General features: G+C 41.2%; 1 protein-coding gene across 9 annotated transcripts in view; it reads left to right on the top strand.

Moving 5' to 3' along the window:
• Positions 1-17382, top strand: part of FAM126A (family with sequence similarity 126 member A) — a 97557-nt gene extending 80175 nt beyond the window's left edge. For all 9 annotated transcript variants that reach the window (XM_030550762.1, XM_030550761.1, XM_030550756.1 and 6 more), the window contains 2 exons: positions 612-771; positions 13314-17382. In XM_030550762.1, coding sequence (XP_030406622.1) covers positions 612-771; positions 13314-13876 — 723 coding nt within the window. In that variant the 3' untranslated portion in view covers positions 13877-17382. The remainder of the gene's footprint in view (positions 1-611; positions 772-13313) is intronic.
• The last annotated feature ends 6512 nt before the right edge of the window (positions 17383-23894 follow it).

The raw sequence follows: 23894 nt of genomic DNA, 5'->3' as shown, positions 1-23894 counted from the left end.
ATTATAATGAACCATAGGCCCACAGGGAATCATCAGTGTCCTACCTATGCTAAAGATGCTTGGAAGCATGCATTTTTAATACTCCTTTCCCCTCCCACGCCAAGCCCCAAGAAAGTAATTTTACTTTGTGCACTCAAACAATGGAAAAGTAGAATTTAAAGCCTTGGGGGAGGCTCAAAAGCACCATGAAGTATGTGGTAAGTAGTCAGTCATTGTTTTAAACGGAGACTACCATCAAAGTAGCTGTTTAAAGCATTGTGCAGGTTGCTTGATTTAAGACTTCAAACCACCAGGAAATAAAGGCATAATTGCAAACAGATTTTAGTCTAATCTTTGATACTTTCTTTGAACCTTATGATCATAGCTGATCTCAGATTGCATGTGGTATTATATTTTTCCCAGAGTTGTAAAAATATTCTAATTACCAGGGCTTTGAAGCGGAGCGTGGAGCTGGAGCATGGATCAGTAGGTTATTTCCTGGAGCTGGAGTGGAGCCGGAGCAGAGCAATTCAAAAATGTGATTGCTCCAAATCCCTGCTAATTACTGTAAATAGTACTTCTGTTAGAATTCAAATCTTGATAAGAACTTCACCCAGATTTTTCCTCCCTAGGTTGCTAATGCAATAAAGGCCTCACTGCCTCAAGGTGCCATGAAATCTAGTAAAGAAGGTACAAGATGCATTCAGGTTGAAATTACCCCCACTTCATCTAGAATATCAAGAAATGCTGTGACTAGTATGTCCATCAGGGGGCATAGATGGAAGAGACATGGTAAGAAACACACTGTACACATTAAATGTTATTTTTTTTATTAGAGCTATTTTTTTTTTAAAAGTTGAAATTCTAAGACTAATGCACACATCTTCTATTTAATTTAATCTTAACCAAAATGTCTCTGGTTAGTGAGGTGAAAACTGCTATATATTAGTCTCTTTAAAAATCCAGTACCATGGATCTTTCTCTGAAGAGTATGAACAGAGCAGCCTTAGCAGCTCACTTGGGTCTGTGTTATGAATTTGACTAGATATTGAGTATCTAGTCATCCAGTAGGATGTTTGAGCCACTGTGCTATTGAGTGAGCTTATCCTGAGTGAGCTATTATATACTGAGACTTAACTGCCTGTAACAGATTCCTTTTTCCCAACTGGGGAATAAAGATTTCTTTGCCATAGCTCTGAGTGAACATTTGATCTGTTTCACTCCTTAGCTATTCAGTTCTTCAAAATTTTGTTTTTATTTTAAAATGTAGAACTGTACAAAATTCTTGAATCTATAGCTAAAGAAGTTACACATACCATTTATTTAACTGGAAGCATTAGTATATCAAAGATCTGTTACAGGGTGTCCCAGATTTGTGTCCAAAATGAAGCAATTATTAGTTGCAATAACCAAAGTAATTTAAAAGAGGTAATGTTGTCCCCACAGAACCTTCATGCAAAATGTTCAAAGAAAGCTGGGCAGGGTGTAGAGTGGGAAAAGATGGTCATGTTACAATTGTATTAGTTATCATCAATATGAAAGAATAGAAGCTAAAAAAAAAACTTCATCAGAGGTCTTTAATCAGGCCCAGTCTGGGCTGGCAGAAAACAGCATGTTAAGGCTTCTGTTTTTGCAGTAGTCCATTATCTGCACTCCTCTTCTCCAGTCTGAGAAGGAAGAGCAAGTCCAGCACAGATCTGTGCTCTTGATCACTTGCTGTGCCTAAGGCCTTGTAACTACCACCTTGGGTTGAGAGCCGGTGAAGATCATCAGTATTGGCTCTTATATAATATGGTCATCCTTTATCTTTAATTGATGTTTTGACTGTTTTGGGATGGGCTCGGTGTTGATATATTACTATAATAGACATCATTATTGTATAGGCAGTATAATTAGCAACAAAATTACTACAGGGCTATTTAAAAAATGATAAATGGCCTAGTGATCTTGGATAAGTGCCGATTTTTAAAAAAATTATAACACCCAAATTTGTAGGGGTATTTAGTTTTTAAAACAAGATTAAATCTACAAAACTCTTGCTTATTTACCTTGACATACAATAATGCCCACTGTGGTAATATTTACATCAATCTCTTCATGAAAAATGTTAAAGTATCAATGAAAACAGGTTGAATGCAGTGGTCCTAAGACCCGGCTATTTATGGGTCATAGCTAGTGGTGGAGGTGACAAGTGCTTAGATAAGTTCCAATAGTTATTACTAACTAAAATCATAGTAATGCAAGGGAGTATATCAGCCTACAGTGTGCAAAATGGCTACTGGCCCTTTCTAATTAGCGGAAGAAAGTAAGGCAGGATCTGCTGCTGCCCAAGACTTGTCAGAATCTCCTTGAAATCAGTAAGGGGTCAGCAGCTCTCAAATCGTGGCTCAGTGTTTTAAGCAAGAAACCATCTCTGAACATGGTTTAGCCAGTTGTCACGCTATCTTTAATCTTGCTCCTCTGTGTGGCTTTGATGTTGCTAATTCAAACTCACTGATACAGGGAAGCATAGAGCACAGACAGTAGATCTGTTGTTCCTTCTGAGAGAAATTAAAGGCAAATTTAACTCTCCCCTGTTGTCTTCTACTTTATCACTTTCAATAATACAGAATAAAAACATGGATTATAATGGGCCAATACTAACAATTCTTATTTCATGCATTTTAAAGGTGCTGACTATCCAGCAAAGATAAAGGTCTTGCAGTCTTTACAAAAATCATGCTTTGGTATTGCCTTCTTGCAGGGATCATGCTTCATACAGATGGCGAAGTTCAAGAGGCATTGGGTGGGACAAGTATTTGCTGCAGCAGATAACAGTAAGGCAAGAGGTTTGATAGTGTTAGTAGAAAAACAGATTCCTGTAAAACATGGAAAAAGCTATTCACTTATGAAGAGAGATGGTGTGACAGTTAATAGAGAGAAGCATAATATTAATCTAATTCTAAGCAATTAGTGTGACCCAAGCAAGGAATGATAGGTAACCCTTGGGAGAAAAATAAGGGCTTAAAAAAAATTCTTGTCAAGATTCCATTTGATTCAGGGAGGGAACTACAAACTAAGACTTTGGATGGTGGCACCAAATGATTTAACGGGAAAAATTGCACTCCTGGACTCCTGGGATAAACTGGTGTAGCCAAAACTTTTCAGCCAAAAATGATTGGTTGTCCCTAATATCCTGTCATTAGACATCTCTCATTCCAGTATGCCAAAAGTGAATCTGAAATATCTGCTCAGTGACTGACAAGGCTTTTGGGGGGTTATAAATGGAAAAGGCTCCGTGCATTATACCAATTTCAGTCAGCTTCACTTCCAAAATGTTATTTATAAAAATTCTAGCAAAAACCCTGACTATTGGACAGCACGAATTTCTTCCTGAATCATAAATCCAGGCCGGACAGGCTTTCTTAACAGGCCATTAAATGTAATATATAGAGTGGAAAAAAAACCCTCAAATGTTACAGCTGCTGCTTTTTCTGAGGGGTTGGGGTGTACTTTTCTGGGAGGAGGGTGGAGGAAAGACTTGCTTGAACCATTCTCCAAATTTGATGTAGACAAACTCATTATACAGATCAAAATACTGTGAAGTAACTGTAGTGTTGCAGTGGGAACTGACTTATTAATTCCCAATGAATTTCTTCTGAGGAGCTGGATAAAGTTTGGGTTTTGGACATAAATCTTGAACCAACAGTTCCTACAGTGATTAGGAGCTTATAGACCAGAGAATCCTGAAAAAGATATTGCTATTACACTTGGAATAGTGGGGCTCCAAGGGCTTCCTCACTTTTTCCTGACCTGTGGGTAGAAGGTAAGAACAAGAACATGAGCCGGGAATTGGATGTGCCGTATCTTCTACCTTGCTACCTCCTACCCTTTACTATCATGAAGTGTGTGTCTCTTGTGGTGTGGGGGATGGATAGCAGCTGCTTTGAAATCACTTATCCATCTGTCTACCTGCTCCCTCTCATTCTGTCAACTGCCCCTGGAATATTCAGCCATGGAAGCAACATGTGAAGAGGCAGTCACCTGCCCTACCCATGGGAGTAGCAGGCGGTGGCTGTTGTTTGTTTTATGAACTACCTGCAGATGTGGTAAGTCATCAGAGATACTGAAGGTGAGGAGAGAAAACGGGAATGCCCTTCTTTAGGGACATGTGTTGTGGAGAGAGAATGGTCTGAACGAGGATGAACATCCGAGTTGGTGGCAAGAAGTGGCAGGGTTAGTGAAGGCTACTCTATTGACTATTGTCATGGTATAATTCCCCACTCTGAACCTTAGTGTCCAAAAGATGGGGTACGAGCATGAATTCCTGTAAGCTCAATTACCAGCTTAGTACTTGTAGCGCTGCCACCAACCAGGAATTCCAGTGCCTGGTACACTCTGGTCCACCCAAAACCTTGCCCGGGGACCCACAAGACCCAGTCCCTCTGGATCTTAACACAAGGAAAGTAAACTCTTTCCCTCACCGTTGCCTCTCCCAGGCTTCCCCTCCCTGGGTTACCCTGGAAGATCACTGTGATTCAAACTCCTTGAATCTTAAAACAGAGAGGAAAATTCACCTTCCCCCCTCCTTTCTCCCCCTCCCAGACTCTCCCTGAGAGAGAAAGTAATCCTGACACAGAGAGAAAATTAACCTTTCTCTCCCCCTTCCCTCCTTTCTCCCCACCAATTCCCTGGTGTATCCAGGCCCAGTCCCCTGGGGTCTCACCAGAATAAAAAATCAATCAGGTTCTTAAACAAGAAAAGCTTTTAAATAAAGAAAGAAAAAACAGTAAACATTATCTTTGTAACTTTAAGATGGAATACGTTACAGGGTCTTTCAGCTATAGACACTGGGAATGCCCTCCCAGCCTAAGTATACAAGTACAAATTAAAATCCTTTCAGCAAAATACAAATTTGAACTCCTTCCAGCCAAATACACATTTGCAAATAAAGAAAACAACCATAAGCCTAACTCGCCTTATCTACCTAGTACTTACTATTCTGGACATATAAGAGACTGTATCAAAGAGATTGGAGAGAAACCTGGTTGCACGTCTGGTCCCTCTGAGCCCCCAGAGTGAACAACAACCAAAACTAACAGCACACACAAAACTTCCCTCCCTCAAGATTTGAAAGTATCCTGTCCCCTGATTGGTCCTCTGGTCAGGTGACAGCCAGGCTCACTGATCTTGTTAACCCTTTACAGGCAAAAGAGACATGAAGTACTTCTGTTCTATTAACTCTTACTTATCTGTTTATGACAACTATATTGTTAGAATTCATCATCTCTTGTTTATATTAGTCTGGGGGCTCTTACTAGAATATGCAGAGAATCCCTGCTCATGACACGAATACAAAGTTAAGTCTTAGCTGAAACTTGATATCAGTTTTTTAAAAATTAAAGGAGTTTTGAGATTAGTTTATTGTTGTTTGGTAGAAACACTGACAAGCTAGATGTCTTGGTGCAGAAAATAGGGATTTAAATGGACTGCACAGTATAAAAGTATTTGGAATACAAATGACACACTTTGACAAGCTGCTATCTCAAGAAAATTCTTTCTTTGCTGTAGACCATTTATGGGTGAGTGTGTGTGGAGTACGTTAATCAAAATGTGCTATTTACCCCAAATCTTGTTCTTGCTGGTGGCTGTATCATTTAGATTCTGATAAATAGTTCTAAGAACTTCAGTGAATTACTTTTATATTTGTTTGAGGAGAATGGCTTTGACTCTCTAGTAAAATTTTCTCTATGCAGAAATCCAAGAGGATGGGGATTTCCTGATGTTTACAGCTATTAGCTGCTGATGTCAAATGCATTACACAATGAACACTTTACACTGAAAAGCACAGGCCCTGATTCTGTGAAAATGGGTTGACTTCTGACATCTCAAACTTCCTAATACCAATAGTTAGGTGCACCCTCTTATGAAAACTTTCAGTTTTTGGAATACTTGTAGGGAAAACTTACCAACATATGAGCTGAAAAGAAAATGCAATTAGGATATGAAAGATCTGTTCTCTGGAGACATTTTGGAATAATTTGAACTCTTAGAATGGAAGTACAGTATTATGATGTCTTCTAGTACAGACTAATCTTCACAAACTTCTGGGAGCATCCAAGTACAGTAGTTTAGTTGGAGAATTATGGACTTCTGACCAAAAAAAAAAAAAAAAAGCAACCAGAAAGTTGATATATATATAATGTATTGACTTACTGGAATTAGAGTCAACTCCAAAACTAAAACAAGAGAAAACAGTGGGGAATAATGTGTTAAACCAGTTAAACCCAAAAACTGGGAAAACCATATGGAGATACATAAGGCCATCTGAAAAGCTGTGTAGTTTAAAATAATTATGCTACAAAACTCAGCTGGCTCAGGATGAAATTTCAAAATAAAATGCATTGTTGCCTAATGTGGAAAATTTGCATTGAAGTAAATCTGTCTACACCAATTTCAGTATAAAATATAACTTACTGCTGTGCTATAAATAAAATCTGTCTTTTGAGAAAGATCTGCATATTGTTTAACAGGCTTGGAAATATTATCCCAGTCTCTGTACTGACACTGAAGATCTAGTGAATAGTTTTCATTATAATTGTCACATTTATATGTTACTTTATTGAAGAAAAATATCATTGTTCTTAGCTGTCTTTCCTGAATAGCATATGCCCTTCAATATCTGTATTCCAGTCATTACTATTATTCCAATGTTTCCATTATCCCTATAATATGTGGTTTCACTTCCTCCACCAGTAGTTCTAGTTCCTCCATTTTGTTATTTAGACTCCTTGCAGTGGTGTACAGCCATCTCAGTTGTTCCTTTTTGCCTTCACCCAGATTCCTCACCTGAATAGGTAGTCATTTTACTTCCACTGTTGCCTATCTGACTGTTACTGTCAATAGTATTGGCACTCTCTTTCCTCTTGTCCATTCTTCTACCCTCTGTTCTGTTTTCCATTGCTGTTCATTCTCTTGATTTTTCCTTCTGCTCAATATTAGAATGAGGCCTGGAGATTATTAAATCTCCCAACCATCTTCCCTGAATATCTAGCTTAAAGGTCTCTTAATCAGCCTGTCCTCTGAGAGACAGATATCTTGATCTTTAGTCCACCATCTGTTCATCAGATCATGTCTGGCTTTTTATTGTTGTTGCTATTGACTTGTTTTTCCTGTAAATAATCAGCCTAAAGGCAAAAGAATGTCTTGCATTACCAGTCCTTATAGGTATGTAGGGGCTTTTCTGTCTCAAACCATAAACAGAAAAAAAGTAGGAAAATTGCATGTCTTATGTAAGATTTAAAAGTTGTTTAAACAGGGATATATTATTTAAGGAAGAAAGGAAAATTGAAAGCAAATGGGATAAAATCTCTGGCAGCACTTGTCTAGCGTATCGTAGAGTCATAGATGCAGAATAAACAATATAGTAGCTTTAAACATATTTTTGTTCAGTTTTGTTTTATAATGCTTAGGCATATTAATTGCTATGTAGCATGCCAAAAACTACAGAGTGACCCTTCAGAGGTTGTGTTTTTCCCCCCTCAACCCATGTTCTTGGCAATTAGATGTATTAATTCCTTTGGCATCAAGTGAGTAGACCTAAATAGTGTCATTTGAACCAAAGCTGTAAACATTGGCTTTTTGGGTCGAGTGGGGGAAAGGAAATAAGTTGGTAAATCACAGCTGAAATCTGGAAAATGTGTGGTTTTTTCATTTATAGCAATCAATGAATTCTAACTGTGTGTTTAAATGGGTGTTTCCAGTGCTTTGTCATAATGGCTACATACTTAAGCATGCACATGCAGCCAATTTTAAACAGAATTTTAAGGTACCTTATGTCAATTAGAGACCATTAAAGGTGTTTTTTAGCTATGAAAGATGAGATGTGGCAGAGCTTTGTGGCCAAAATAGGCATTGCCTCTGCAAAAAACTGACTTCCCTGCTGCTTTACATATGTACAGAGGTGTGAAGCCATGTTGAAATGCAGTTGGTTCACCTTATTAGTTAGTACTATGTGGTGTTCATTTGTGACCTTTCTTCCCTATTCTCATTATTACTAGCTCTAATCAAAAAACTTTGTTAACCAAAATAGACACAATACAATAGACACCCTGTCAAGGTATGTTTCCCACTTTGAACTTTAGCGTCCAGAAAGTGGGGACCTGCATGTACCCTTCTAAGCTTAATTCCTAGCTTAGATCTGATAGCGCTGCCACCAACCAGAAATTCCAGTGTCTGGTATACTCCCTGTCCCCCAAAACCTTCCCTAGGGGACCCAAGACCCAAACCCCTTGGGTCTTAAAACAGAGAGAAATAAATCATTCCCCCTCCCAGACTTTCCCTGCCCTGGATTACCCTGAGAGATACACTGATCCAAACTCCTTGGATCTTAAGATAGAGAGAAATTAACCTTTCCCCCCTTTCTTTCCCCCAACCAATCTCTGGTGAGTTCAGACCCAATCCCTTTGGGTCTTAAACAAGGAAAAAAATCAATCAGGTTCTTAAAAAGAAAGCTTTTAATTAAAGAAAGAAAAAAGTAAAAATTATCTCTGTAAAATTAGGATGGAAAATGTTTACAGGGTCTTCAGCTTATATAGACTAGAGGGACTCCCTCCCCCCTAGCCTAAGATACAAGTTACAGCAAACAGAAGTAAAAATATCCTTCCAGCAAAATACACATTCACAAGTTAAGAAAACAAACATAAGCCTAATCCGCCTTTTCTAGCTAGTACTTACTATTTTGAATGTGAGAGACTGTTTTAGAAAGATTGGAGAAAGATCTGGTTGCACGTCTGGTCCCTCTTAGCCCCAAGAGCGAACAACGAACAACACAAAACAGCACAAACAAAAACTTCCCTCCACTGAGATTTGAAAGTGTCTTGTCCTCTGATTGGTCCTCTGGTCAGGTGTCAGCCAGGTTTACTGAGCTTCTTAACCCTTTACAGGTAAAAGAGACATTAACCCTTAACTATCTGTTTATGACACACCCTTTGGAGGTAACCTTTGTGCCTCAACTCATACTCCTAAGAAACCGAACAGTAAGTTTTCCTACTTAATCCCTTCCACAAATGTTGAAATCAGACTTGTCTTCACTGCTGAAAATTTGACAGTAGGCATGCATATATATATCTATATAGATACTAAAAAATATAAACCACACACACACACACCCCTTTCATCCTGAAGAATTCCAAAACACAATCTACAGTAGTACTGTGTTAAAGCCACTTCCCTTAGAGTGGCAGCCTGCCAGCTGGTGAAAAATCATGTTAAGCAATATGGGAAAAGTTACTGTTTTGGCCATTGACATACAGGCAAACCCCTAAACCATTAGAAAGGGCCTTTGGATGTTGGCTCATGCGAAGCATGGGGGGGCCTTTGGCCATTAAGTTGTTCTTGGAAACATTTCACCATTGTAGTAAATTGTCAGGTACTTGACTTACTTTCAAACCATTCCTTCCAGCAGATAGCATGACTCTGGTGGTTAAATAGACCTATGTAGTAGCTGAATGTTTACCAGGTTTCATGTCCTTTCAACTTCAGTGTTTACTCATATATTTACCCTAAATTAGTGTTCCTTCAATATTCATATGTAGGCTTCATATCAACAAGTTTGAAAGAAACCTTACAGCACAGACAATTGTTGTTTGCAGTTCTAAAACCTCAAATACTCTTAATATTGATATTCTTTACTTACTCCTGAGGATTTTGAAAGAACTGTTTCACTAATAAATTAACCACTTCAGAGTAAGGATGAGCTATCATTTCTGGCTGTTGCTATGCTTTCATTGGATTTTTTTCATTCTCGTCAAGTTTGTTACTATTTATATACATGAAGAGATTATTTTTCTCTCTTCCTGTGCTTGCTTTTGTATGTTACAGATGTGATGGTAGAAACTTTCATGATGGATACCCAATGACTGTTTAGACCTGGTAGCTTCCCCTAATCACAAAATCTAGTTCATAGTAGATCTGGTGATGAAAAGCCGTTTGACTGCTGAATGTTTTTATTGTCTTAAAGTTTGGAAATCTGTGGTCTAATTCTTTAAAGATTTTTATAATGCCGATAAGTTGCTGGAAGTGTAGTTTGTTACATTATATATTGTAAAGATTGAAAGGTTTTTCCCTCTTCCCCCCCTTCTTTCCTCCCTCCCAGTCCCTCCCCCTCCCCCTCCCCCCCCCGTTTGCATTTCTCTCCCTCTCTACCCTTAACCTCTCTTCATGGGTCTTCATTTATCGGAATCTAACTTTAGATAGTAAACTTTCCAGGGAAGGAATTTGTCTGTAAAGTACCTTGTGCATAGAGTTGGTGGGAAAACAGGTTTTCCATTCTGCAAAAATGTTCACAATTGGAAAATGTTTACATTCAGGTGAAATCAATACCTTACAAAATTTTGTACAAAAAACTGGAGGGGTGGGTCTGTTTAGGGCACTCACCTTGAACATGAGAGATGAAAGTTCAAGTCCTTGCTCTGAATCAGGCAAGAACTGTCCTTATCCTAGGGGAGTTCCCTAACCACTGGGCTATTGGCTATTCTAGGGAGGGTTTCTTTCTCTTCCCTCCTCCCAAGCCCCCTAAAAATTCCATCGTGGACTAAAGAATCCTTTGCCGATGAATGAACACAGAAAGTGATGAGTTCCGGTGAAAATTTTTGGTTTTAACAAATTGGCATTTTCTGATGAAAAATTGTTTTGTCAAAATTCTCGACCAATTCTACTTATGCACCATTGCACTTTAGGTTATGAAGATCTTCCTGTCCTTTTTTACTGTAGAAGAATACCACTTTTCCAGTTCAATGGTACTATTTTTATTCATGCGTATAGTATCGAGAACTGCAGCAATCACTGATTTTTGCCACCATTACTTTAACTATCCAGGAATGTCAAAGTATGCTCATACTATTTTTTAAATGATGGCCCACTCTCTCTGTTGCTATGCATTTAATATTGTTTACTCTCTTCCCCCCTCATCCATCAGTCAAGTTGTAGTACCTTGAAGCTAAGATAATCACTTGTGCCTCAGCTTGTTTCCATCATTCTCCAGCATTGCAATGAACTGTTTCTCCCTTACAGCCTACCTTCTCCTGTTTGATCCTGTAGTGATGTAATTGTCTAGTACTTGAGATCAGTCTGACATGGAAGTGATAAGGATACTTTAAATCAAGCTTCACTGTAACCTCAAATAAGAGCAGAAATTGGGCTGAGGTCAACATCTTTATTGCGCTAATGGAAAGTGCTGAGATGCTATGGAGATGGATGTGATATACAAATTTCTATAAAATAAACATTCCATGTTACACCTACATAGCTTTTTGCAGGTGTTACTTTGCAGATTTTATATAAAGGTTAAGTGAATTTTAAGTTGATGTACTTGAAAGTTTTCCTAACTATGCAGACTTGTTGCAGTTGAAAATAACTTAGAAAAGAATGCAGAGATAAAGTGGCAATCTAATTGTACCTGAGCTGGTCTGGCTCTCAAGATGTAGAGTTTCAGTTCAACCACATTCAAGAGAGAGTGCTATATCAGTGCATACTGAAAGCATAATCTCTGCTCCTATGTAGTAGTACTTCAGGTTAACATGGAGATAATTATAAAGGTAACTTTAAAAACAAAGGTTTTCTTTACATCTTAGTACAGCTGATACAATATTGTCATAGGGCTTGTCTTCCGGGAGAGCTTTCCTGTCAACATAGTGCTGTCTACACAGGGGATTAAGTTGGTATAACCGTGTCACTCAAGTGGGGATTTTTCACACCTCTGAGTGATGTATTTATGCTGATACAGGTCTGTAGTGTAGACCTGGTCATAGAAGTGAATTGAGGGGGAAAAAGCTAAACTCAATTTTGATGTCTAAAATAACATGTAATTTTGAATTTTCAAGAACTCATGTTTCATGAGCACCTTTAAGGGCTTTAACGTTGAAAGGAGATTGGAGGGGAGGGTAGCACAGCATGGGAGAAAGTCCATTTTTTTAAAAAATGGAGTAATTCTATCCCATCCTCACTAATACTGCTAATTAACAAAAAGTTAATATGCAAACATGTAGCTTACTTCATAACGCTTCAGCCATCCAATTCTGTGTTTTGTTGTTTGTTTCATGATTTTGTTTCAGACATCCTTTTTTTTTTCCTTATCCATCTTCATTTCTAGAACAACCAGAGAATGGTAATGATGCTCCTGAATTTGGAAACTTTGTCATACCTGAGATTAGTGTCACAAATGTGGCTGGAGAGAGAACCGGGAATGGGGAAAAAAGCAGAGCACTAGCAGAGAATGATTCTCAGCATATACAGGGTGTGCAGGAAACAGCTACAGATCCTAGAAATGACAGCAAAGGCATGCCAGAAATCAGGAGGCAAAAATCTGTAAGAAAAATGATGGAGGATGGAATAAACTCATCTGGCAGAGTGCAGTTTTAGCAGAGCACTTTGTAGCTGCACTCTAAGGTACCACTGATTGAAAAGGTCACTGCTGCATGCTTGGAGAGTTGCAGTATGCAGTTGTTGTATTTGCATGTTGTCATTTCATAAAAACACAAATGCATGCACTGCACACACCATTTCTTATTTTGTCTGTGCCACATACAGTGATGACATAACTTGGGGAAACCACACTGTGAGACTCAACACGAACAGAAAATACTTTCCTATTCTTCACTTTGAGCTTATTTTGCATATTTGTTGGATTTACAAATAAAGTTATCAAGGAAACAAAGTGGACTATTTCAAACTTATGCAAAAAAGCATTTCAGTACGCTTTACCATTCCCCCCCCCTCCCATTATACTATTTGAAACACCTTCATCATGATGGTACATTCATACTCCAGTGTTAAGTTTCCAACCTAGTTATACTGGCAAACAGATAATGCAGAGGTGACCTTTCAGTTGTAAAACTAAAACACTGTTAGGTTTTCTAAACTTGCAGGAGCCATAATGGGTATTTTGTGGCATTGATAATCTACCTTAATGATTAATTTGCTTTGCAAATAGTATGTAGAAGCACTTGCACATAATAGGATTTATACCTTTTTAGTTTTCTGTGTGGTCTCTATCTGATCTGTTCCTAATTTTTTGCATGAATAATACTGCTTTTTTTCAAAATCACTACAAAATGAGATTATGCGGGCATGCCTTATGGTTTAGTAAATGTAACTTGATGCAATTTAAATCATAATGAATCATTTTCTACAATTTAATGCAATAGGTAAGTATGTTACATTTTTCTACTTTGCTCCATACTCTATTGCTTTATTGCTTCGTGTTTGAAAATGCCAAAGCCTAACTGTATACATCTGAATTAATCACAATATGAATAACATCTTTTAACTAACATTTTTCTTGTTCCTTTACATAGATAATACTGATCTAGCAATTCCAGAAGAACTGATAGAAGTATCTGAGGTTGATGAAGGGTTTTACTCTAGAGCTACTTCTAGCACAAGCCAATCAGCGTTATCAAACAGCAACAACACCAGCAACAAGATCCTTTTAGGGAAGAGCCAACGAAGGTCTGGAGGAAGCAAAGTTGGGGGGAAAGAAAGAGAAGCTTCTGGGGAATCCTGCAAAGAAGACTTTTCTCGAAAACAAACTCAGAGAGCCATGAGTGAGAATTTAGATCTTCTGTCTTTAAAGAGACTGACATTAACTACTAGCCAATCCCTGCCTAAGCCTGGCAGTCATAGTTTGGCTAGAACTACCACTACTGCTTTTAGTAAATCCTTTGAGCAGGTCAGTGGTATCACAGTTCCAAATAACCGTAGTGGTGGAAATGGTGCTGAAGCAAATAGGTTTTCAGCATGTAGTCTTCAAGAGGAAAAATTGATATCTGGAGCAGAAAGAATAGATCTTCCCATTTCAAACAAACAATCAAATCAGCAGCGACCTCCTAGCATCAGCATAACACTGTCAACAGATTGATGTCTGATAAACTGCCTAGTATGAAAAAGGAATCTGAGATTCTGTTGATAGTGTTATACACTGTGCTCCCCATCTTCCCTTTGTAAAATCTAACCCTCCAAATTCTTGATATCATTAGAGCTTGGCTTGCATTTGACAGTGTGTCTAGATTACAATTTTTAACTATTTTGCATTGTTTCAACTGTTATTAATAGCCTAGAGGGTTTTTTTTTCCTTAGGTGATTTGATTTTACACTTACACTTCCTATTATTTACATCCCCCTATTGTTAACAAATATTGGCAGGCTCTGTTTAGCCATGCTGGCAGAATGTGTCTGTGTGTTTGTAAAATATAGACTGCAGAGCAAAGGGATCCTCTTTCTCAGGATGTAGCTTTTAGAAAACTTCAGTCACTGATTCAAAGTAGTTACTTATTAGAAGGGGTTTGTGACTCAAGAATGAAATTTTGGGTGACATTGCAATAGGTCCATACAATAAAATCACAGCATTGCAGACCATGCCAGAGAAAATGTGTTAATGTGAGAGATGTACTTTTTATAGGCCTTCAGCTAGAAATACCAATTCAGTGTTCCATGTTAGATGGAAACTTTCATAACAATGGGAAATCTTGGCATGTACCTGACTTAATTCACAAACTCCAATATGTTTGCCCACCACGTGAGTTGCATATTCCTGTAAGTATATGGGTATATGCAAACTGAGTTTTGTGTACAATAGGTCTCTCTAAACATTTGGTTGAAAACTTGGCTTCAAAAGTCATACAATGGCAGATCAAACTTCTGCTGGTGACAGGAGTTTTCTGTGATGAAAATTCCATAATACTCAGAAAAGTGACTAAAATAGCACTGGTTGGATTCTGTGTTTGATTCTGAGTTACCAAATATGCTCAGTTCAAAAGAAAAAAAAAATTCCCACCAGTCCTGTTAACTTAAAGTGGAGTCTAGAAGGGAAGTCTTTTTTTTTATTCTTTCTGGTTCACGCTTTCACTGGCAACAAATATTCTTAAATTGGAACTCTGTGATCAATTCTGATGAGTGAGCTAGAAAAGCTTCTTGCTGTTTCCCCTAGCTGCATTGACTGTAATACCAGTCTGTTTAGTCACATTTTTTTACTCATAACCACATTTGAAGATCCAGGATAGTCAGACTGCTGGGGAAAAGAGACAGTAAATAGATTTTTCTTTCAATTTCTTCTGTGGTGCAGAGGGATGCAGAATTACAAAGGAGCAAGTCCTCCTCCCAAGCTGCCCTCCTGCCCACTCCGAGCCACTGTGTTCTGTCAGAACATGCAGTGACTTTGGTTCCTTATCTAAGTCATCAGAAGTAGGCACAAAGCTACTAATTAGAAAGTCATTACGGCATTTTTCATCACTTTGGAAAATGTGTTCATAATTACAGTATCAATATGTTCATGCTGATTTTGACACCTGTTGTATTGAATCAAGCACATCATTTTAATGGAATAATGTGTTTAAAGATAAGGCTTGTTCTTGAATGAGACTAGGAGACTGTTACAAAAGGACATGTACAAATTAAGAATCTTGCAAGCACAAAGAGAAATTGTACTGTAACTGATTTATAACTAATTTCATTTATGTTGTAACTTAATGTTGTAACTTTCATTTATGTTGTAACATGTAAGTCATGTCATTACTTTGCTAGTTTGAAACTACAACATATCAACATTCTTTATGGTTACTATAGCAGTTTTTAAAAAAAATCTTATTAGCTGAGATTATAGCTTTAACAATGCTTATTGATTGCAAGCTACACACAAATGGGGAGAAGAGAAGCTGGCAATAACCATTCCTTGAGAAGTGAAGGAGTGCTTTACATAGTATAACTGTGTGGTCTTTTCGCAGGGGAAGTGGAGAAAGTAAAATAGAGGTCTAATGTATATCCATTTGTGAGTATTTTGATCTCTGTGGCGAGGTTCCTTTTTATAAGCCAAAAATGTCAAAGGACCTCATGACACAGAGCCAGGACTAACACTTTTTTAGATTTTCCCTCGTTGAGTTTTGCCCTGATATCCATTCTTGATTTGACTGAAAACTAAAGCACAAATAAATGTAAACAAGCTCTCATTGTACATTGTCTGCAGCCTCTTAATCACCTTTCAGAATGGGGTGACAGTGCTGTGCTAAGTTTTGTTAATTTCCAGCCATTTCATAATGATAGCATCCAAACCACAGGCAGTGGAAGAGTATTGGGGAACTGGTAAAAGGTATTACTAGGTAATGTCTACATAATAGATATTATGCATTTAACATAACTTGAAATTCCTCCTGGGAGGCCAAGAAGGGATGTCCACTAGAGTTTCGCACAAGATCCTTTCCTAGCTCTCACTGAGTAGAACACACAGCCTTCCTCTGATTTCCTAGCTGTAGGGGAATACAATTTTAAAATTCTTTTACTTGAACTATACCTTTAAGTTGACTTATAACTTATCGATTTAAACTGTAATTCCAGCAAACTTTTTATCATGACAGTATTAAGCATCGATTAGCTTTAAGAAATTAGTATTTTAAGTCATTTCTTTTCTAGAGAAATTGTGATTTATTTATTTTTTTAATTGTTTCCATAGTAGTTAAACCCCTTTTGAATTCAATAGTGGTAGAAAAGATTTTTCTGTACTGGAAGATCCAGCCATTTAAGTTTGCAGCTACAGAGTAACAGAATGAACTGTCTTTTTTAGAGGTGTATTTAAAATGCCAGGGATACAAATGAGTAACTTTAATGTTTACAAAGCTGCCACTTGACTGTTCTCCAAACTACAGATCAGATGGTATTTTTTAAAAGGGTAAACTGGTTTTATCTTGCACGTTTAATCATTCTAACTTTGGCTGTTGGTTTTATTTCTTCCTGGGCTTAAATAAATGTTAAAACAAAATGATAAAACCGACATTCCTCTTATACAATAGAATTTATATGAGGTTTTATGGTTTTCAAGTAAATGTGATTTTAAATGGCAGATTTCTTAATACTAAAGGGCTACTGCTTCTACTTACACATGCAGCTTTATGTACATAAGTCTTTATAAGCCTATCTATATGGTTGGTTCATTGAGTTCATTTTTTGTAACTGCCACAACCTAGGTCTTGTCAATACTGAAATTTTACTCTAACAACCTTTTTATAACCATAAGTATTTAAACTTATAACTATTATTTAAACAATTGCAGGAAAGTTTTAGGAGTAAGTATGTTTAGTTTCGTGTCTTAGACTGTCCAAATACCCATCAAGACGTCTGCTTGGACACAGTGTTATATAGTGAATCTCGAGAGTTTTTAAATTTTATATTAATCACGTTTGCATTGAGAATGGTTTTTTTTCTTTTTTTAAAGTAAATGTTGTTGTAGTCTTAAGAAATTACATCTTACATTGTACAATGGTAGTTAATTTTGAATGAATACATTTCAGGGGTTACCACCATTTAATACACCTCTACCCCAATATAACGCTGTCTTACTGTGTTATAGGTGAAACTGCATTATACTGAACTTGCTTTGATCTGCTGGAGTGCGCAGCCTCGCCCCAACGGAGCACTGCTTTACCACACTATATCCAAATTCATGTTATATCGGGTCACATGATATCGGGGTAGAGGTGTATAATAACAGAAGAAAAAAAATCTCCATTTAAAAACAGAAAACTCAAGTGGTACTAAAGGAAAAAAGTAGCTAATGCTTACACTTAGGTTTGAACTCCATTTCACTATATCAAAGGGAAACGTTTTCAGTGCTGCATTAACAGCAAAATCTAACATCAAAATATTTGATTACCTAAAATTAACGGTGAACAACTACTTCCTGTTGTCTAGAAGTAGGACACTTTTGTGCAAAGATTGTATGCATTTTAACCACTTTGTGCAGCTATATTCTGTAGTGATATTTTTTTAGAAATTGTTGACATTTATGAAAGTTTATTGGAGTTCATATTGCTAGAAAAAGTCATTCTTTTTTAAAAAACACCTTTCTAGAGATAACCAGGCTCCTTTTGATTAGCATAAGGATTTTACAAATTTAGTAATTATGTCAAATATTTCTTTAGTCAAAGTTTAATTTTAAAATGCTGTATATAGATGTGTAACATACTGGATTTTGTGTCTGTGTAACTCCATTTCTGAAAGACTGCAACAATGGACTAGATGTATATTTTTAGTAACACAGGTCTATGGAATAACTGCATCCGTTCGTAGGTGTTCTCTGTCTTAACTTGAAAGCCTAAGTTTAAATGAAAGTGCCACACTTTCTCATATTTTTAATGTTTTGCATAGTTTGTGTGATTATTTTTCTGTCTTCTATTTTGGTAATGCAGTGTTTCACTTTTTATGTAATAAAATATGTTTTAAATTGTACTCTAGAGTTAATATTCCTAAAGTATAAACCATGAATTTGCATTGTTTTGTGTTTAATATTTTTGGCTATTGGAATAAACAAACTGGAATTTTGTTTTTCAAGTTGTATACATTTATTAATACTTTAGTACTCTGCACTTTTCACTTGACTGTCCAGGAAAACACACAATTACTGTGCAATTACTAGGGCCCAACCAAATTCATGGCCATGAAAAATGTCATGGACCGTGAAATCTGGCCTTTCGTCTGCTTTTACCCTATATTATACAGATTTTGTTGGGGGAGACCAGCATTTCTGAAGTTGGGGGTCCTGACCAAAAAGGGAGTTGCAGGGGTTGCAAAATTATTATTGAGTGGGGGGATGTCACGGTATTGCCAACCATTTCTGCGCTTCCTTCAGAACTGGGTGGCCGAAGAGCAGCAATTGTTGCCTGGATGTCCAGGTTTGAAGGTGGTTCTCTGCCAGAAGCTGTGTGATGTGGCTTCCTGCATATCTGGACAGCACCCATCCCAATGGGGCCCTGATTTTGAGGAGAATCTTTAGGTGCTACTGCAACACAAATAATTCCATGTAATATTTTGTTACCTTCACTTCTTTACTATGATGTAGTGCAGGCATGCACAACATGTGGCCCGCGTGGGCTCACTGTGCGGCCCGTGAGCAAGTGGCATGGTGGCGCTGTTGGGTTCGCCCAGGGCTGGTGCAATGGTCTGGGATTTTTTCTTCCTCCCCTCCCTTCTCCTCATGCAGAGTGCGGTGCGACTGATTGGGCACCTGGGCCTGATTTAGCTGCTCCCATTGGCCTCCAGCAGGCACAATCCCTCCCCCACTCCGCCCCTCCCCCTGCCTCAGCACAGCGGCTGGAGCGGCATGGTGGTAAGGGACCCAGGGGGCAGTCAGGGAGCAGGAGAAGGGTTGGATGGGGCAGGAGTTTGGGGGAGCTGTCGGGGAGAGTTGGATGGGTCGGGAGTTCTGGGGGGGCAGGGGTGTGGAGAGGGATCGAAGCAGTTGGGACAGGGAGCAGGGGGAGAGTTGGATGGGTCGAGAGTTCTGAGGGGGCTGTCGGGGCAGAGGGAGGGTTGGATGGGTCGGGAGTTCTTGGGGGGGGTCTGTCAGGGGATGGGGAATGGTTGGATGAGGCATGGGAGTCCCAAGGGTCTGTCTGGGGGCAGGGGTGTGGATAAGGGTTGGGGCAGCCAGGGGACAGGTAGGGATAGAGTCCTAGGGGGGCAGTTAGGGTGGGGGGGGGTTCAGGAGGGGGCAGTCAGGGGACAAGGAGCAGGGGTGGTTGGAGGTTCTGAGGGGGGTGGGAAGTGGGAGGGAGTGGATGGGGGCGGGGCTCTCCCTGTCCTCTTTTTTGATTGATGAAATATGGTAACCCTAAAAAGGTGGTGCCTTGGCTCGGCAGGGAGGAGCTGCCTTTCAGAGGCATCGGAGAGCCAGAGCGTCGACTTACATGGGCAGCGCGCCCCAGCGATGGAGGAGCCGGCGTGGCACGGGGCAGCAGCCCTGCAAAGGCGGTGGCACAGCTAGCAGGGAGCATCCACGTCTCCTGCCCAGGCTGCGGCCTGTAGAGCGCCCCCCAACCCCCCGGGGCTCCTGCAGGCTGCAGCAAATGCATGCAGTCAGTGGCCCATGTGCACCCCCCCCGGCTTCCCCCTCACCACGCTCAGGCTTTGCCGCTCCCAGGCTTGTGACTCACTGGGGTGCAGGGCCCTGAGCCTGCTCCTGGAGGGGCAGTGGCGGTGGTGGCTCAGACTCTTGAGAGCTGCAGAGCCCAAGTGTGGTGAGGAGACAGCGGGGGGGGGTATGGGGGACTGGCACCTGCATGCGTCCGCTGCAGCTTGCAGGAGCCTGGGCAGGAGGGGCGGGAGGTGTGGCTGCTCCCCGCTAGCAACGCTGCCACCTTTGCAGGGCTGCTGCCCCCCTGCACCATGTCGGCTCCTCCATGGCTGAGGCTTGCTGCTGCCGCAAGCAGGATGCTCTGGCTCTCCGGTGCCTCCGGAAGGCGGCTCCTCCCTGCCAAACTGTTGCAGCGGCCCAAGCCTGGCAAAGCCAGTGAGTGGACTTGGGGCAGGGGCCACCTGTGTGGGGTGGGGAGGGCTCATGGGGGGTCTGTGCACCCTCCAGGGGAGTTCAGGGGGTGGGAGGGGAACCTGGTCTGGGGAGCAGCCCCTGGGGTCTATAAAGTCTTATTGGGATTTGCCCCTCAACGAACCGATGTGCGGAGGGGTGGGGGGCGCAAGGTGGAAGTTTCGCCTAGGGCGCAAAATATTCCTGCACCGGCCCTGGGTTCGCCCCCTGCCCAAGGAGAGCCCCACCTTACAGCCCCGCACGTGCGCCACACTCCAACTGCCCTAACGGCCAGAAGCGCACGTGTCTCCGTCTTCTGCTTCCCCCGCCTGGTGTACAGCAGGTGTGTCACTTCCAGGGCGTGCTGAGGCAGGAAGCAGTACGCACGAGGCAGAGTTGGTAAGTGCCGAGCAAGGGGAGGGGTGCCCAGCCTGGGCTCGAGCTGCAGCTCGGGCGGGAGGGGGGTAGAACTCGGCCAAGACCCTTCCCTATCCCCCCCCTCCTTCGGTTGGGGCGGGGCAGGGTGGCTACTGTGTTGGTTGCTCCCAGGACGGTCTCTGTAGTGATGGGACGAGTGGGCAGTTGAACTGTCTGTAGGCAGCCAGTCACACAGAGACGTGTGTGTTGCACCTATTCTGCCCCAACTGCTGCCCCCTCCCCTAGTCCAGGGACCTTCCCCCTCCATGGCCCCTATCACATTGTTCCCCCCCCCCGCCCCTGGCTCCCTGCGGCCCCTGTTTGTGTGTTGGACAGTTGCATCCAGTCCCTTCACACTTCCCCCCTTTCCCCTTCCTGGTGTCGGGGGGGGAAGGGGGATTGGCGGCGCTGGGGTGTGTGTGTGTGTTCGGCCCTCAGCTGTTTTCTTTGGAGTAATATGGCCCTCGCTGCTTTACGAGTTGTGCAGGTCTGATGTAGTGAATTTATTCAGCCATGCTGCTCTTTTCTAAAACCCAGAAGGATTCATACTTTTACATTACAATCTGTTACTCATGTATATACACATGACAGAAACCTCTCTGATTTTCATAATTAAATCTATGAATAGATCTTGGATTAAATAGCTCCCAAGAGTTTTCACAATCTGCAGTTGCTTAACTCGTTGCATTTTCCAGGTCGCAGCAGCTTGTTGAAGGCCGCTTCACTACAATGGAAGTTTGCTGAGCTGCTTCCAGATCTTGCTCATGCTGTAGGTAGATAAGGCCTTTAAGCAAAGGAGCAATCAGTGCAATTTGAGTGTTGCATACATGTTATACCTTTTGATTGCACATGTGCATTCCCTTCTTGGATGTGGATGTGCCCTGTGTACAGTCACCGGAAAATTTTCCGTCAGTGTTACCCATCAGGGCAGCTCAAGTGCTCTCTGCTGCTATGCGCCACTGGCATCAGTATATAGGTCCATCCAACCCTGAGCCCCTTCTGTGCCTTCTTAGGGCTTGTCTACATTTAACAGGGGGATCGATGCATCGGTGGTCGATTTAGCAGGTCTCCCGTCAACTCCTGTACTCCATCTGAACAAGAAGTGCAAGGGGAGTCGACAGGAGAGTGTCTCCAGTTGACACAGCATAGTGTGGACCCCACAGTAAGGAGATCTAAGTACGTCAACTTCAACTACATTATTCACGTTACTAGATTGATCTCTTCCCATAGTGTAGACAAGGCCTCACTGCCTGTGAGAGTTGCTGGAGCTCCTGCTCTTACTTTTGCAGGTGCGCTTAGTGGCCTGTATTCTCCTGTTGTTTATTGTAAATAGTTTAGTGTTTGTTGAGTTAGTTAGGTTTTTACCCTGTTTGAGGGTTTTGGTTGATTCCTGCTGCTGAGAGATGCTTCCCTGTGTTTCCTGCGATAAGGCTATGCCCACAATCAAATTGCTTGAAGTGCCTTGGGGAAGCTCATACAGCAGAGTGTTGCCAAATTTGCAAGGATTTTTAAGTCTCACACAAAGAAAGATTGTGAGTAAAAGCCAGGGTAAATTTTCTACTTGTGGAGGCAGCCTTGAAACCTCCATCTGAGCCAGGTCGGTCAGACTCGGCACTGAGTGCCTCAATGTTCGTAAGGAGTGTGCCATCCCCAGTGCCTACCAAGAGGCACAAAAAGCAGGAGACCCCTGGCTCCAAAGTCTGCTAGGCATGGAGTTAAGAGTAGAGTGCAGTCTATTCCATACCACAGAAGATGGTGCCATTGAATCCTGTGCCTAGGCAGGTTCTGTTGAGTCCAGAGCCAGAAGGGGCTCCTTCCACATCCACAGCACTACACAGTATCGACACTATCTCAGTACCAACCCCACTGGAGGTGTTTGCAGTTGCCAGGGACATCCTGACTCTGTCAGTGTCAGTATCGCTGGCGGTACAAGAGTTGATTCTATCAGTGCCAGCAGACGCAAGAGAACCAGCAGGATTGCTACAATGCTGGGTACCTTGCCAGCCTCATGTAGGCTTGTCCTTCAGTACCATCAAAGGGATAACCCATGATGCTTGCTTCTCTGCAGGTCTCTCTGCTTTGGCACTGATCTTCAGCACCTTCTACAACTCTGTGGTCAGCAGAAGGAAAATCAGCCTCTTCCAAATCAGAGGTTGGGTCCTACATTTCTCATCCTTGGAGCAACTCTCACTACACCTCCTCTAGGTGTTTCTACCCTTCCATGGATCCTGTCACAGAAGTACCATGGAGTGGTTGGCCAGAAGGTCTTTGAGATCCTATAGCTGTTCAGTGATCCTTTTGGAATCAGTGAGGTTTCCCCCCATTTCCAGATCATATTCCAGGTACTTTTATTCAGTGGCATCAAAAAGGTGTGTGGCACTTACTTTACTTGTTCCTGACTCTGGCACCAAGCCTGATACTGGACATCAAGAGCCAGCTCAACAGGACCCTGCAGATCAAGAAATGGAGGAAGAGCATCCGCAGCCAGTGTTGGCCTTCTCTTCCCCTCCCCTGGTAAGGCAGTCGCAGGAGGGGGCATGTCACCTCCCCCAGGTAACTATAAGGCACACCGAGAATTGTTAGAGGATTGCCTGAAGTCTGGGCATACAGGTGGAGGAAGTTTAAAGAATCCTCTAGCTGCCTGGTCAATATTTTAGCCACTGCAAGTCCTTCCAGACTGGCCCTGCCTCTCAATGAGGCACTTATTGACCAAGTTAAGGAGCTGTGGAGACCCCTGCATCCATTCTCACTTCAAAAAGGGCTGAATGCAAGTATTAGGTATCTGCCCAGGGTTATGAGTTCCTTTACTCCTATCCCTCCACCCTGGGTCCCTGGTAGCATCTGCTGCCAAGAAGAGGGAAAGGCAGGGGCAGCAGGGCACAACCCCAATATCAAAAGACTCAAAAAAGTTAGACCTATTTAGTCAGAAAGTTTATTTTACCTGGTGGGAGAGGGCAGTGGTTCCAACTCAGGATTGCAAACCAGTGTGCACTTTGGGCAGGTCTGACTTTAATGTGCTAAAATTTAAAAGACCTGCTAAAATTCAAAGACATGCTGCCAGAAGATGTTAGGTGGAAGTTCTCCCTAGTGGATAAGGAAAAATTGGTGGCAAGGGCTTCATTGCAAGCTTCTCTGGATGAGCCTGACTTGGCTGCAGTTTAGCATGGTCACC

The sequence above is a fragment of the Gopherus evgoodei genome, chromosome 2, assembly GCF_007399415.2.
Source record: "Gopherus evgoodei ecotype Sinaloan lineage chromosome 2, rGopEvg1_v1.p, whole genome shotgun sequence".
Lineage (NCBI taxonomy): Eukaryota > Metazoa > Chordata > Testudines > Testudinidae > Gopherus > Gopherus evgoodei.
The sequence above is the reverse complement of the archived record's forward strand: the minus strand, read 5'-3'. Positions and strand labels throughout refer to the sequence as shown.